The sequence below is a fragment of the Microtus oregoni genome, unplaced genomic scaffold, assembly GCF_018167655.1.
Source record: "Microtus oregoni isolate MIOR12 unplaced genomic scaffold, Mior012 000071F_ref0000514, whole genome shotgun sequence".
NCBI classification, from domain to species: Eukaryota; Metazoa; Chordata; class Mammalia; order Rodentia; family Cricetidae; genus Microtus; species Microtus oregoni.
Window position 1 is genome coordinate 1,590,682 of NW_024543978.1, and position 16,071 is coordinate 1,606,752.

General features: G+C 54.6%; 1 protein-coding gene across 1 annotated transcript; it reads left to right on the forward strand.

Moving 5' to 3' along the window:
* The first annotated feature begins 1,595 nt into the window (after positions 1-1,595).
* Positions 1,596-15,789, forward strand: Rbbp8nl (RBBP8 N-terminal like). Its single transcript, XM_041641697.1, has 14 exons — positions 1,596-1,977; positions 6,845-6,978; positions 8,406-8,448; positions 9,401-9,496; positions 9,746-9,858; positions 10,215-10,287; positions 10,395-10,534; positions 10,624-10,706; positions 10,916-11,082; positions 11,727-12,429; positions 12,677-12,803; positions 13,653-13,714; positions 13,804-13,921; positions 15,662-15,789. Exons 2-14 carry the CDS (start codon positions 6,918-6,920, stop codon positions 15,787-15,789), a joined length of 1,914 nt encoding a protein of 637 aa, XP_041497631.1. The 5' UTR covers positions 1,596-1,977; positions 6,845-6,917.
* Positions 15,790-16,071: the final 282 nt, after the last annotated feature.

Here is a 16,071-nt window from a genome sequence, read left to right on the forward strand (position 1 = left end):
TGATGACAACCTTGTCTCTGTCTCATCTGGAGGGAGCTGGAGCTTTCTAATCTCTCTGTAAGAGCGCTGGTGCCAAGCCAGACAGTGGTGGCGCACGCCCTTAATCCCAGCACTCCGGAGGCAACGGCAGGCGGATCTCTGTGAGTTTGAGCCCAGCCTGGTCTTCAGAGTTTCAGGACAGGCTCCAAATTTACACAGAGGAACCCTGTCTCAAAAAACAAACAAACAAACAAAAATGTCAACGTATGAGTTGGGGGGCACTTCAGACCTTAGCCTAATGCAAGCCCACATGGACCATGCCCACTCCCTTCTTGGTGCACATGCAAACACACCGCGTGAGCAGACATGTCTCACAAAGGCCCAGCCAGGAGGTAGGGAAAAGGAGTCCACGGTGCTCTGAGGCCTAGAACTTTCCCCTTCTAGGAAGATCATCCTGGGGCTAGAAACAGTTCATCCTTGCCCCACGCCCAGGGCCAGCTGCCAACAGAAGAAAGTCTTCTATCCTTCAAGACCTAGGACTTCTTCCTCTCCTAGTCAACATGGTGCTCTGATGAACCTTCACTGCCTACCTTCTGTGGCCCCATAAATAGGGGAGCCCCCCCCCCCTGCTTCTGGGTGGAGCCTTAACAACCTAAAGTAGGGGACGGTGATGGGCAAGTGAACAAGAGAGAAAGGGCAGTAGGAGAGGTTGCTTGTTCATTCACAGCTGCTCAGACCCGAAATAATCACACAGAAAACTATATCATTTGAATCACTGCTTGGCCAATAGCTTAAGTATATTTTTAGCCAACTCTTATATCCCGAACTAGCCCATCTCCTTTAATCTGTGTATCACCACATGGCTGTGGCTTACAGGCAAGGTTCCATCTGGTGTCTATCTCTGAAGCTCCTACATGGCTTCTCTCTGACTCCGCCTTCTTTCTCCCAGCATTCAGTTTAGTTTCCCCACAAACACCTCTGTTGTGCCCTGCTATAAGTTCAAGGCAGTTTCTTTGTTAATCAATGGTATTCACAGCACACAGAGGGGAATCCCACATCTGGCCTCAGAGGGCACTGTTTCCTGCATGAATGCAGCCATGATGTCACTATCTAGAGAGGAAATGGCATGACAACCGTGCCTGGTCTCTCTAGCACCCTGAGCCAGGCTACCTCATACCAAGCCAGCTCCCTGCCCTATTTGTCACCCCAGATTCCACCTGCTGGGGCAGTCAGCCTGAAACCCAGAGATACCCACCCACTTGGAACATCCACAGACCTGAGGCTCAGCCCCTGCCCATCTCTACCACAAGTAGAAGCTAGCTGTCTGTCTCTGCGAGGGCATAGTGGGTATTAGACAAGCCCCAACCCAGTGAAATCTCTCTGAATAGTAGTCTCTAGAGGCACAGGACCTGGGTTTTGTTTTTTATCCACAAGCCGCAGATGAAGAAACCAAGTCAGGACAAGGGAACTGCACCTACCCACGGCCATCCTGGCCACAGACCAGGAAACCAAGGTTAGACAAGGAAATCTGACCTGCCGAAGGTCAGCCAAGGCAAGCTGAATGTAGATAGCATGATGGCCTCCTAAGCATCTAGTCCCTAAGTGGCAAGGCCAACAGCATCTCCCCTCCCTTCATAAGTGCCCACACAGCCTGGCTGTGCCCCTGGGCTAGCCAGCGCTCCTATCCAGGGCCCCATAGGATGCTCCCCGTGACGGTCAAGCTAAGGCACCCAGGCAGCTGGGATTATGGGGAAACAATCTAACTCTATGCTCATGGCCAGCCGGTTCTTCCACTCTCTCTGAGATGGCCAGACCAGTCGAGCGGCTTTGGGCAGTCCCTGCCTCCTAGCAGCTCCCGGCCGGGAGAATCGGAAACCCGTCAGGCGGGTTTGGTCAAAATTCTGTCTTGCAAGTTCATGCTGCTTGCTCCTATCTCTCCCAGGAGGGGATCACTCGGGACCGAGGCCCCTGGAGGTCCAAGGCTGGCCAAGTGGCCATGTGAGTACACGCTTATAGCAGGCAGGGCCCTTCCAGGAGCTGGGTGGGCTGGAGTTGTTGGGGTGCTCACCTTGGGGGCCGGAGACCCAGCTCAGACTTCAGAGCAGGCAGCCCGGAGGCAGAAGGCAGGAAGCAGAAGGCCTGGGAGGCGGGAGGCAGGGACAAGCAGGCTGGCCTGCCTTCACCTGTGGGAGGTAAGGAGGACTGCCTGATGCCTGCTCCTGGGGACCAAGCAAGGAGGAGGAAGGCTCGAGGGTTTCCTGGGCAGAACTTTGGGAGCAGCAAACGTGAACCCTGGTGAGACACTCTGGCCCCAATCTCTGCAGAGGGCTTCAGGGCCTAGGATATAGGCTGGTGTCCTATCCCTAATAGGCACAGTGTCCTCAGTCTCTCACCACCTAGTTCCTGTGAGTCCAGAAACTGTGCAGTCATGGGAACGAGGGGAGCACAAGGCCATGTCCAGCCGCCCATAGCTCCGAGCTTGGCAGGGGGACATTGTCAGGCCCTGAAGTTGGGTCAATAGCTGCAGTACTGCAGCAGGCAGTGGGAGACAGTAGGATCAATCACTGGCCTACTCAGTCTCCTGCCCCAGGTCTGGGAGGATGGAGTCAGGTTGCAGGACCTTCTGTCACCTGAGCTGCAAAGCTACCTCAGGCAGGCAGTGTGCACACAAGCATGAGACATGAAAATGTCTGTGTCCACTGCCTGTGTGTACACAGCCATCCCTAGCCCCGTGTAAGGGTCGTGTGCATGGAAAGGGACGGGCTGACGGTGAGCAAAGGCATTTACTTTTGGCATGTATACACAGATGTGGGTTTCTCCAGCCGTTGCTTTGTCTGTCTGTGGAGGCTACCTGTCTCTGTGGGTTTATTTTCAGAAAGATATCAGAAGCCACCTCTCCACACAGCCGCAACCCAGACCGACCCAAGAGGTTGCTGGGAGGCCCGTGTGTCTAGCCTGTATCTCTTGTGAGCTGATGATGGTAGGCAGATACCATCTCTTAATCTCAGATTTCTATAAAATAAGAGCTGCCATGGGTGACCATGAAGTGCACATGGGAGCACGTGGGCTTAGAAGCCACCCCCCCATCCCTGTCTGGTCCCCTGGATCAGCATGGAAGCTCCCACTTCATATCAGGCTCCTCCTATCTCTGTGGTCACCACCACCAGGTTTATGAATGGGGAAACCGAGGCACAGCCAGATGAGTAGCAGCTTGGCTAAAGCTACTATGGGAGATGCTTTGCCCATCCCTTCAGTCTCCCATTCAGAGGATGAGAAGAGATGGAAGCAGCCGGACTCTTGTTCAAATCCAGCCTCTGCCTCCCTGCCTCTTGTCTGCTCCGTGTCTTGGAGTGTGAATGCGTAGCATGGGATACTCAGTATTTCCTCAGTACTGTGTACAGCAGCATCTGCCGTCATTACCACCTCTGTGGCCGTTGCTGCTTTCTGTGGCTAAGTGGACATCAGATGGGTTGACTAACAGCTCATCCTTAAAGAAACAGAATGAGGGTTTGCTGAAGAGTCCTCTTCCCTTGAGGGCCTTCTAGAAGAAAGGGGGCCAGGCTTTGAGGAGAGCCAGGCAGGGTGGAAGTCGTTGGTCTCTGACTTAGCACTCTGGGAAGGGAAGGAAGCCAGCTGCCGTCACCCACCAGTGACAGGAGTCCAGGGGCTCCAGCTGCCCCAGAGAACACATCTAGGTATGGCCACTGAGCCACCTCTTGGGCTTTGCCACATCTGTTCTTATTGGGAGTTACAGCTGGGGCCATGAGCCCTGCCCTGAAGGGAACGCATGGCACCTTCCCTGGGAATGGCCACCAAAACCCACGGACTAGTGGTCACTCTGTGTCCACCGTCTGCTTAGAACACAGGAAGGGATCTGTCCTCCTACAAAAGGTCTTTTTGTTTGTGAGACTCAGGTCTGTCCCAGGAGGGAGGGCACTGTTAGTCCCCTGGGAGCTGTACGTGAGGGAGATAGGAGGTTCAGGGTTCCCTCTGTCACACACAGAATACGGCCACCTGACTTCTGTCTGGAACATGTGATACCCGTGAGAGTCTTACAGAAACCCAATACAGGACATGGGTGTGTCATTACCCCCAGATGAGGAAACAGGGGCTCAAAGCAACTCACCCGAGGCTATACATAGGAAGGAAGAATCGTATTCAAAGCCCAGGCTAGTGCTCTAGGCTAGCACTCCTGTGTCCTCTGGGACACCAGCCTGCTGGTCTGCTGTGATTGGCAAGGGAGGCCCCTCTGGGGAACTGTGAGGTACAGGTGAAGGGTCTGAGGTTCAGTTGAGGCTCCTTGGAGGCAGGTGAGCCTGAAGAGCAGGTGGGGGCTCTACAGAACAGGTAGGGCCCCACAGAGTAAGTGGGGGGTCTAAGGTTCAGGTGGGGCTCCTGGGAGGGTAGTAGGGACACTTGGGGTAGTGGAGGCCCCCATGGAGCATATACGTGCCTTAGAAGGTAAAAGGTGCTGATAGGGGCTCTTGAGACAAGTAGAGGTGCCACGGAGTAGGTGGAGATTCAAGTAAGGGACTGGGGGTGGGGATGGGGAAAGAAGGGGAGGGAACCTGAGGCTCAAGTTGGCTCCACGGGGAGGCAGGCGAAGCTTAGAGTATGCCTCCTGGTGAGAACTTGTGATAGCAAGCTTCTGCCATCCCTCAGGCTTCCTCACAGTAAAGTGCTTTCCTAAGCACTGACAGGGGAGCGATCTGGCTTAGGGATGTGCTCTGTCTGATTCTGGTGAGCCGCACTGAGTTGGTTCGAGTAGCACTCAACCTGTCCATGTAGAAGCCAGTCATATCTCACATCCTCCTGCCTCTTGCTGGCTTTAATTCTGAACAAACCACCTATGTCCCTGCATCTTCACAGACAAAGGGAGGCAGATTGGCCTGAGGGTGTGTAATGCCTTTGTAGGTGGCAGCTGCTCCCAATGTCGTATCTGCCTCCCCAACTGCTCTGGCAGCAGCAAAAGATGGAGCAGAAGCTGTTCTGCTGCCTTGTCCCTCCACCAGCTCCTTCCCAAGGGCTCAGTGCCCACACAGACATTCCGACCTGGATGTCAAGAGTGAGGGTCCTGTCTAGGGACCTAAGGCTCAGGGTTAGGGTTCATATCTCTGCCTACCCCCATCACCACTCTGCATTTTTGCAGCCCCAAAGCACCCTCACACATTCCTGGGTCCCACCCTTCTGGGTTGAAGATCGCACCAAGCCTATCACCTTTGCAGGCTTCTTACTTCACAGCTCTCTACAGCTGGATGCAAAGACAGCCGTGGCCTCTGAAGAGACCCACTCCCACCTACAGAGCTCCCTGCATTCCCAAGACTCACAGAGCAGGCCTCCTGGGGACAGCCACTCTGTTGGCACAAGGTTTCTGGGCATGGGCCTGTGTATTCTTAAAAGCCAGGTTCATTCCTCCCATGGGTGCCCATTTCTGCACCAAAATGGCTTGAAGGATGCATCCAGGCATCTACCACCCTCCATTTCCTTTCCCTGCCTGGACCCCTAAAACTCTAGAATGGTAGAAGCTGGGCACAGGGACACCCTAGGCACGGCAGGGGCCCAGGAAACTGAGTTCCACTTTATCTCAGTTGTATGTGTCTCTGTCACCTGATTACCAGGGAAGTCACGTCATCCCTAGAGCAATGTTACCCTGGATCAAGACGACCTTGTTTGATCTTGTCACGGCCCTGGGTCCCTGGACAGGACACACCATGGAGATCTGAGGGAACTAAGCCAGTGTCCAGCAGAGAATTCAGGACTGCTCTTTGGGGACCTTGAGAGTAACAGCCTAGTGGTCTGTGCCATAGGCTAGAATGAAGAAACTAAACAGCATACAGACCTCACCCCAGCCTACAGGCTCCTCTACAGGTGTTGGCCCAGCCCATAAAGCAGGTGCTAGGGACTGGGGAAGAACCACCTGCTGGGCGAGTCTGGGTGGAATTGCAGGTGCTGGCTTAACCCCTTCCTAGCCCTGTTTGTCCCAACCAGCTGGTCCCATCTCCTTGCCTTCAGCAAGGTAAGGCCTACACAGCTGAGCACACCAGCCCTCTGGAAAACATCCTGAGCTCATGCTGGGTGAATAATCAAGTCTGAGTTCAAATCTACTCCCCACCCCAACTACACTCCCCTAACAAGGTGGGGGCAAGTCCTCTTTGAACCTCAGTTCCCCCACTTGGAGAGAAGTTCCTGGAGCTATCTTGAGGATTAAATGGTAAAAAATGATACCCACCCGTATTGAATTCAAGGAAGAAAAAAAGGTAGCTAGGTCCTGGTCATGTGACCTAGGACTGGAACACTCAGCCTCTGACCCCTCAAGGCTGGGGCAGTTAGTTAGCCCACAAGGATATCCCTCCTTGAGATGAGCCTTGGCTCCCAGACCCTGGTTGAGGGACCTCCCAATTCTTCATTCCCGTGTCCCTCATCTAGCAAACACAGAGCCACCAACTGTCACTTCCAGGACTATAGCCAGCTCTGGGAGAGCTAGAGCCCAGGTGGATCTGTGAACAGTTTGGGAGCCCATCTTCTTCCTGGTTTCTGTCCCCATACCATAGATGTCTTTGCTTGGTGAGTTCCCGTGGCCACCACGGCCACTGTGTGGCACAGGATCCACTGCCCTTCTCCCTACTCCTAGCTCAGCCTCCAGAAGTCAGTCTGTCCAGTACTCTGACCCCGTGCTGACCCCGTGCAGTTTTTACCCTTAACCCTTTCATCTTCCACCATCCAACCTTCAGCCATTCATTCTCTGCCCCTCCCCCTGGGCAGCCCCTCACAGAAAACGCATTTGCCCCACACCTGAAGAGCTCTCCTTCTTTTCAGCCCAAGCCCCTACTTAAATCAACCTTCTCCCCAACTCCCCTACCTACAGGCTGGACCCAGAAGGGCAGTAGAGCTCCCAACCCTCCTGTGACTAGAGCAGAGTGGCCAGCGCACAAGGAGCCATGGACAGCTTCATGGAGTCACTGAACAGACTGAAGGAGGCCCATGAGAAGGAGGTTCTGGGTAAGTGGTTAACAGAAGGCTCCCCTGTGCTCATAGGAAGATGGTCTTGGGGGTCTGGGCAGGTTAGGGAACTTCCAGGATACCCTTTAGTACTCAGTAGGTCTGTCTGGAAAACAGAATCCTGACCAAAGGACACAAGCTGCGCGGTGTCCAGACTCGGCCTGGAGCACTTCCTCATCCAGAATGTTTTCAGACCACACCCCTTGGTGTGAACCGGAAGAGGGACCTATTCAGAGATCACCATCAACACCTCATGACCACAAGCTGCATCCAGCCCCCAAGCACGGCCCTGCTGTGTCTTCTCAGAGGGTTAGCAGCTCCAGCACAATATCTCCTAACTCGGAGGGAGAGGCTGCTCATTCTAGAGCTCCTAAGGCCATAGGAAGTGTCTAGGGCACTGAACAGACACTCCCTCACCCTCCAGCCCCTGCTAAGTTCCCCAGCCATCAGGGTGCCCTCCACCCACCTCATTACAATTCCAATTCAGTCCTGGGAGGCCTTCCAGGAAGAGCCAACTGAAGGTCGAGGAAGCCAGACACTCCCCCAAGCCTCAGGGAAGAAGCCAGTCTGTCCTTCTGAGAACCCCCAGGCCTACCCAGGCTGGGATCAGTCTCACTGGATCCCAAAGAGGTGTGTCAGTGAGAACTTGCTCTGAAGGCCTGTTGATTGTACATCTAGTGTTTCAGGAAATGTCCCAGAAGCAACAGAAACAATACCTGGCCACGTGTGCCTGAGGATACGAGCTATGGTTAATAGGATTTCATCTTGAGAGGTGAAGAGCAAGCACTGACCAAGATGAGAACACTCCCTAAAGAGGAGTGGATCTTCTTTTGGCAGTTGGTTTGGGCTGTCAGACAATCTTCACCATACCTAAGAGACTTGGTTGGATACACAGGAACTCAGGGTGGGGCAGAGGCTGCTGAACCCTGGGGGCAAAGAACTTGTTGCTGCTGAGAGAGTAGATGGCTAGACCCACCCTAAGATCGAACTGCTCTGAAGACCGTACAGACCTCAGTAGAAGAGAAAGACAGGTGCCAGTTCTTTCTGTCCCACTCCATGTACCCAGTAGACACTGGCAGGTCCTGAAGTTAGGGGTGTATCTAGCTTCCCCTCCCTAACACTAGCACTACCACCCCCCCAAAAAATAGCCACTCTTGGATGCTCTGCTCCTGCCAGGTAGCCAACCACTTCCAGGACCAGGGTCTCTGTCAACCGCTAATTAAATGCTAAGTTAGGGACCCCGGCCTCAGTTCAGGAAGTCAGAGCATTTGGGCCGCAGATGTAGATGGGGTGGGTGTCAGTGAGCAGGAGTCTGGAGAGGATCCCATGTGATGACCAGGGCAGGAGTTGCCACCTCATGCCTCAGCCCTACCGGTGCTGTGGGAAGCATCTGGACCTGACCTGTACCTGTCTATCTTCTCTGCTAGGCCTGCAGAACAAGCTTCTAGAACTGAACTCAGAGCGGTGCCGGTGAGTCAACCCAGCCAAACCAGCAGAGCAGACAGGAGGGCAGCTGTTCTCACAGGCCATGGCCACCCACACTGCCCCCAAGGGGACAGGGAGTCTCTTGGCCAGGTGACACTGTTTATGTGGTAGAGCCGGGACTAGACCATTGAGATGTTAGCCCCAACGGGTCTGGCGTGGCCCTCCACTTGGAGACCCAGTGAGACCAAAGCCCCCGTCACAGTACTTATTGTGGGTCCCAACGCATAGCCTCAATTGCTGGTGGCTGACCTGCAGGTCCCCTTCCTGTATCCCATCTCTGGCTAAATGAGTGATTCTCAACCTTCCTAACACTGTGGTCCTTTAACACAGTTACCCCTCATGTTGTGCTGACCCCCAACCATAAGATTATTTTCTTTTTTTATTTTTATTTATTTATGTATTTATTTTGGTTTTTCGAGACAGGGTTTCTCTGTAGCTTTGGAGCCTGTCCTGGAACTAGCTCTTGTAGACCAGGCTGGCCTCGAACTCACAAAGATCCGCCTGTCTCTGCCTCCCGAGTGCTGGGATTAAAGGCGTGCGCCACCACTGCCCGGCTACCATAAGATTATTTTCATTGCTACTTCAGAACTGTAATTTTGCTATTATTAATGGATCATAATGTAGATATCTTTGCTTTCCGATGATCCTTATAAAATGGTTGTTTGACACCACCCCACACACACACACCAAGGAGTTGCGATCCCCAGGTTGAGAAACAATGGACTAGACCAGGGTCCATATGTACTGTAGTTAAGGTAACAAGAAGACAAGATAGGCCATAAGAACAGTTCTATCTGAGGGTGTGGAACTGAGCCCCATTTGAAGGGCCACACTCTAAGGGAGATCCCTACAGGGAGCTGCCAAGGGGGGCCCTACCCAAACCCGGGCTACGCTGGCCATTAAGACTAGTATTCCACCTCAGCTGTTTGCCACACAGGGACGCACAGAGAATAGAAGAGCTCTTTGCCAAAAACCACCAGCTCCGGGAGCAGCAGAAGGCACTGAAGGAGAACCTGAGGGTGCTAGAGAACAGGTGAGGGCCCCCTCCCAGAGTCAACCTGGGGGCCGTTAGCACAGACCAAGCCAGACAGGTGTCTCAAAGCCAGGCTTTGCAGAACCTTAAGAGAAAATCCTCAAACTTAATCGCACATGGGATGCTAAGCCCTCAGCAGGAGGCAGGCCTGGGGGACCATGGACCACAGTTTGGAAAGGCAGGACATGTCCTGGCAATGGGGCATAAGGAACCAAATGTCTGCCTCAGTGTGACTTCTCCTATCCCTAGGCTGAGGGCTGGCCTGTGCGATCGCTGCATGGTCACCCAGGAGCTGGCCAGAAAGAAGCAGCTGGAACTGGAAAGTGCACACCTGCAGAGCCTGCAGCATCTCTGCATCCTCAGTGAGCCACACCCACAGGCTGGGGACCCCAGGGCCTGGTCAGCCCACACAGAGCCACAGGGAAAGAAGGAGGCATGACTCCCAGTCATCACACCAATTCCTGGGCCAGGGCATCCCCACTCTCCTGACCTTCCTGAGGGAGCTCTAGGGACAAGCTGGAGTGTTGACCTCATCCTTCTGCAGACCGCAGGCAGAGGTTCACTCAACACCATCCCACAGTCCACACCTACAGCCAGTTTTATACTCCTGCCTGCTATGAGCCAGACTAGAGCGAGACAATGAGAGCCTCTCTGGTGCTGTGGGAGTCCCGTCTCCATCCTGCCCCATGACCTCGCTAATCGCCACCACTCTTTGCAGCCAATGAGATGAATGGGCTGAGGGAGGAAAACAAGATCCTGAAGGAAGAAATGAAGCTGCTTCGGAGCCTGCGGTGAGTGGGGCAGCACAGGCCCAGATGCTCGCTCAGCAGACCCGTGTCCTGGCTGTCCCAGTTCTCTAGCTTCTGTATCCTCATCATCGGCCTCGTGTCCTCTCCAGAGACAAGGCGGCACCCCAGGCCTGGGAGGGCTCCTCAGAGCCCGCATCACCCATGCTGCTCCCCTCACCTGGGAACCGGAAGGGTGCCGAGAACCCCCCAGGAGACCCGGAGGAGGCAGAGGAAGAACAGCCAGGCACAGGTCCATGGGGTTAGCGGGAGGCAGGGAGATTGGGCACCTGGGGGATCCCACAGTGTCTCCCTAGCTCCTTGTCATTCTTCTTCCCACAGATAAGGTGTCAAGCCACAAGACTTCCCCAGTGGCCAGAATTTCCCCAGCTGCCAACCTGCCTGAGCCACGGGCCTTGGACATGGTGAGGACAATGGTCTTGACCCCTGACCTCCCCCCCCCCAACACTCAGTGCCATCCTGACAAGTGGGCTGGCCCCATAGTCCTGCCTTGTTCAAGGTACTTTGTGCCAACTTGTCCCCAGGCCAGACAGGGACACTGAGCTTCATAGGAGGTGGGGGAGGCAACCCCGGGTGAGATGACCTGCCAGGCTGACCCGCCCACCCTGTACAGAGTCCTCAGTGCATCTCCAACCAGCTGCACTCGACAGTAGCTGTGGTGCGGCCCGGCTCCCGGGCCTGCCCACAGGACAGTGGCACCGCCAACGGAACACCCCCGCCACCAACCACCAGAAGCAGCCCACCCAGCCCACCATGTGAACATGGCCTCCCTGTGGACAGGTGAGGCTCTACCCAGCACTGTGAGCAACGCTCTGCTTCTGCCCCATAGTAGAGGCAGGACACTGGTAGACACCTTGGCTCGGGCACTCAGAAGACCTAGGTAAAGCTCCAGTCTCATGGCCTAGCAGAGCCAGTGGGATTGTGGGAGATGGACAGGGGGATCAGACACTCTAGGTAGCTGGTGCTCCCCCCCCACCAGATATTGTAATTCACTTTCTGTTGCTGGGATAAGCAAAAACTCTGACCAAAAGCTTACACAGCCTAGGAGTGTCTGCCCAGGAGACGGTGCCACCCAGCATGGGCTGGGCTCTCCATCAATTAATAATCAAAACAATCTCCCATGCATCAGCCAATCAGATCTAGGCAGCCCGTCAACTGAGACTCCCTTCTCCTGAGGCTGCCTCAGCAATTAAAGCTAAAGACACAGGAGGAGGCATAGGACCCAGTGTGTTCATGCTCTGGGTCCTTTTTGACCAAATCTGCCACCTTCTTCTATACATAGTGGCCTCCAGAGAGGGTATGAGAATCCGCCCTCTCCCATGACCATGTGACCTCAGGTGGCTTGCCTGACCATCCATGAAGTGAGTGCCTATTGTCTTCCCTCTAGGATCTCACTTAGCCAGTCACTCTTCTCTTTCCCCTAGCTTCCTGCGGGCCTCTCGGCCATCAGCCCTAGCCTATGAGACGCTGAAGCGCTCCCTTCAGACCGATCGCCTCTGCCTCCTGAATCGTCACCTGTCTCTGCATCTGCAAAGCCCCCAAAGGAGCCCCCCGGCTCCTGCTACAGCTGCCAAAAGCCCCCTGCCCCAGGGCCTGAAAACTAGAGAGGCAGAGGCATGGGAGGAGCCTGGCGCCCTGATGGGCATACAGGACCCACGGCTGGAAGGAGCATTGCACCTGCTGCTGATTCAGCAGCAGCTGCGGGCACGGGCAGGGGCAGGCAGTGCCAGGTTGAGGGTCCCATCCACACTAGAAAATATGCCATCTTCCCCACCAGCTGGTTCGGATTCCGAAAGTGAGGTCCCCGGGACAGCTTTGAGCACAGAGGCCCAGCCTGATGGGTGGCATCCGCAGTCCACAAGCCAATGTAGCCCCCCAAGGAAGGAGATACATGTGACCACTCAGGACTGTCCCCCAGACAAGCCTCTGGACCTCTCTGACCGGGGACGGTGTCGGGACAGCCTCAAATCCACTAGCCAACCTTTGCCACTCAACACCACAGTTGCCCACGCTCCCAGCCCCCAGCTGCCCACCTTGTCCAGACCTGTGATTCACAGCCCCCATACTCTCAGCAATGGCAACACACAGGCCAGAACTCAGGAGCCTGAGGAACACTCTACTCCCAAGGTAAGGGTCCCAGTTCTGGCCTTACTCTCTATGCCATTGCACTACAGAATGGCATTCACATCTCCTTGGGCTGCCTTCTCTCTGCTGCACCAGTCTGTGCCAAAGAGCAGCCTAACGGTCCTGTTCACACTCGGAAAGGACTGAATATCCACCTACTACAGCCTGAAGATGGAGTTGGCTCAGGGACACACACAGACAGTCAGAGACACAGAGAGAGATACTCAAACCATTAATTTGCCTCTCCTAGGACACCTCACACCTTCTCCCAGGGACCCATGCCAGCCTGACCTCTCCTGGAAGGACAGCAGAGGAGGCTGGAGGAAAACCAAGGCCAGTACCCCACTTGCAGAGACCTGCCACTGATGGGACCACAGGTAAAGTCAGCACTCAGAGAACCAGTCCAGTGGGAAGGGATGTGCAGTGGGAACTAATGTACAGTGGGAAGGGATTGCAGTGGGAATGGATGTATAGAGGGAAGTGATGTGCAGTGGGAACTGATGTGCAGTGAGAAGGGATGTGCAGTGGGAATGGATGTGTACAGGGAAGGGATGTGCAGTGGGATGGGATGTGTAGTGGGAAGGGATGTGCAGTGGAAACGGATGTACAGTGGGAAGGGATTGCAGTGGGAAGGATGTGCAGTGGGATGGGATGTGCAGTGGGAATGGATGTGCAGTGGGAAGGGATTGCAGTGGGAAGGATTGCAGTGGGATGGGATGTGCAGTGGGAATGGATGTGCAGTGGGATGGGATGTGCAGCGGGAAGGGATTGCAGTGGGAAGGATTGCAGTGGGATGGGATGTGCAGTGGGAATGGATGTGCAGCAGGAAGGGATTGCAGTGGGAAGGGATGTGCAGTGGGCATGGATGTGCAGTGGGATGGGATGTGCTGTGAAATATGATGTGCAGTGGGAAGAGATGTGTAGAGGGAAAGGGAGTGATTGGCAGCCTGCTGGCCTCCAGTGTGGTCTCTCCCATTGTGGATAGAGGCTCTGAGGCTCAGAAGTATTGCTCTCTTCTCATTTGAGGAAGGGAAGGCACCAACCCACAGGGCTGTAGGAGTCAAGCAGGAGGTTATCTAGTGGGAGGGCCTGGATTCAGATATCCAGCAAAAGCCCTGAGGAAGGTTACCAGCTCCTCTGTGTCTTCATCTGAAGAGTTATTCTCATTGTCCTGGAACACCATGTCTAGGGCCACCAGTCTGGCTGACTCCATTCGTGTCTTTCAGAGCCCAGCAAGGTCAGGGCACAGAGGCCAGAGCTGCAGCAACTGGAAGAGTCAGACACCAAGGTAGGTCCTCAACCATTCATTCAAAGTGACCCTGGCAGCAGGCAGGAGAGGGGTTGTTCCTTGCCCTGAGTGTGTTTTCTTCTGCCCAGATGGGACTGACCTCTGAGGCAAGCACAGAGTCAAGCATGCCAGGAGAGAGACAGGCTGAGGGCCATCAACAGGGTCCACAGCAGAAGAGGAAGCGGACCTCAGATCTTCAGGACAAAGGTACCTGCCTCCTGCCTCCTGGAAGGGCAAATAGGGCAACATATATGGTAGGTGCCTCTCCTAGACCCTGGAGAATGGCATCTGGGGACCAGCGAGAGCCTGACGGAACCCCTGAACCTCCCCAGTAGAGACCTCTGTGAATCCCGACCACATGGCCTCCTGGCAGTACTCCTGGGCCTTAGCTTCCTTCCCTCAAGAGCACCAACACCAGCGCTCTATAAAACTTCAGTGGGAGAAGAGCAGAGCTGAAAGGGGCTGGGGGTGCATCTCAGCTGGTAGAAGTCTTTCCTGGCATGCATGAGGCCCTGGATTCTAACCCCAACACTGAAAAAAAAATTGACATCTTCCACAGGAAACAATATTTTGGGTTTTTTGTTTTGAGACAGGCTCTCATTATGTAGCCCTGACTGGTCTGGAACTTCCTCTGCAGACCAGAGAGACCTCACACTCACAGAGACTGTCCTGCCTCTGTCTCCTGAGTGCTAGGATTAAAAGTATGCACCGCTAAACCCAGTCACAGGAAACAACGTAAATCATGTTGTCCTCTTTTCAGCTGCAGTAAGATCAAGGCCAGCCTATGCTATTATGAGTGAGCCCCTGTCTCAAAAAGTGGGGGGGGGAAAGAGTGGAACTGAAGACAGTGATTACTGTCCCCCTGGAAGCAGCTCCTTGGGACTGGCATCCTTGGACCCTCTTGTACACCTTTGGGCAGCCACATCCTCTGTCCCTGTGGTCCTTGGGGGTTAGGGTTGCTCACGTGTTTGCTCAGGGCGGTGCCTTTGAGTTCAGCTCTGCCCGATAAGATAGCAGGAATCTCAGACTGGTCCCGGGTATGAGAATCATGACACTTCCTGCTCCAATGCACAATGGTGAGTCTTTGAACACCTAAGCTAATATGCATGTGGCCTATGTTTGCCCAGGCTACAGCTCAGCAGGCTGGGCTGGGGCCACAATAAGCCATTGTTGCTGGAAAGGGACTGACCGCAGCCTGTGTTTGCTCCGAGTGGAGGCCAGGGTGCCTGTGTCATTTCCAAGCACTTCCTGCTGTGTGCGACATGGAGTGGGTGTGGCTCACCTGGGTTCCCAGTGTGTGCTTGCACCTTTCACACTCGCAAGCCAGCCCCCCTCCCCTGTCCTCCCAGGTAGAATTGGGCCAGGGACAGCTGGCTCCAGGCACCCTGTGGGTAGCAGTCCTCCATTCCCGGACACTGCCTGGTAGTCAATGGGAACAAGCTCATTGTAAGGATCCCGCTTTACCTAGCAGGGTGACACACATCCCAGCATTACCCTGAGCCATGCAGAGTGGGAGGGGTATGTAGTTGTCTCTACTTTATAAAGGCCTACAAATTCACCCAGCGGGTAGAATTGGCACTATATGACAGATGGGAAAACTGAGGCTTGGTATGTGAATTGGTCCAAAGCCACAGGTCTGCTTTGTAGACCTACCATCTCAGTAGGTCCTGGGTGTGACCTGCCCAGAGCCAGATGCCCCTCCCTTGTAGTCAGAGTCCAGCCACCCTGTGGCAGTGAGGGAGACTTTGGGGCTGGGCTCTGTGAGAGCCTCTCCTCCCATGCTCCAGCCACTCAACACCTTGTTAGGAACAAGAGTGGCCAGCTGGCTTCATGGAGTTTAGCTTTCCTAAGCCTAGATAGAAGCTGAAAGCCAGAGAAACATCTAAGGAGGAGAAACAAGGCCACAGGGCCATTTTCATGCCTCTTCTAACTTCATATTTCCCACAGCCCCGAAGAAGCCATCTCAAGGGAGAAGGAAGCCAAAGGAATCTTCGACGCTAACAGACAGCCCCGGGAGCCCAAGGGACATGGAGGACTTCAGCCTTTCCCCTATTGACAGCTGTCAGGAGTCCTAACCCACCACAGCTCGGAACAGTCAGTACACCGAGGCACTTCCCGACATCCAGACGGTCTGTGAGGCACATCTCCCTCCCAGGTCTCTGGGCAGCTTCTCCCCCTCTCAACCGTGTAGTAAGATGCAACACACGGAGGCCGGACAGGGAATAGGGGAGCCTCAGTCCAGCCCCACCCCCTGCAACTCCCTCACCTCCGGGTGCAGAGGTTCCAGAGCCTGCAGAAGACTCCAGGCCAGGAAGAAGCGGTCTCAGGCGCCCCCTTGTGGAGCATGAGCAAATGCA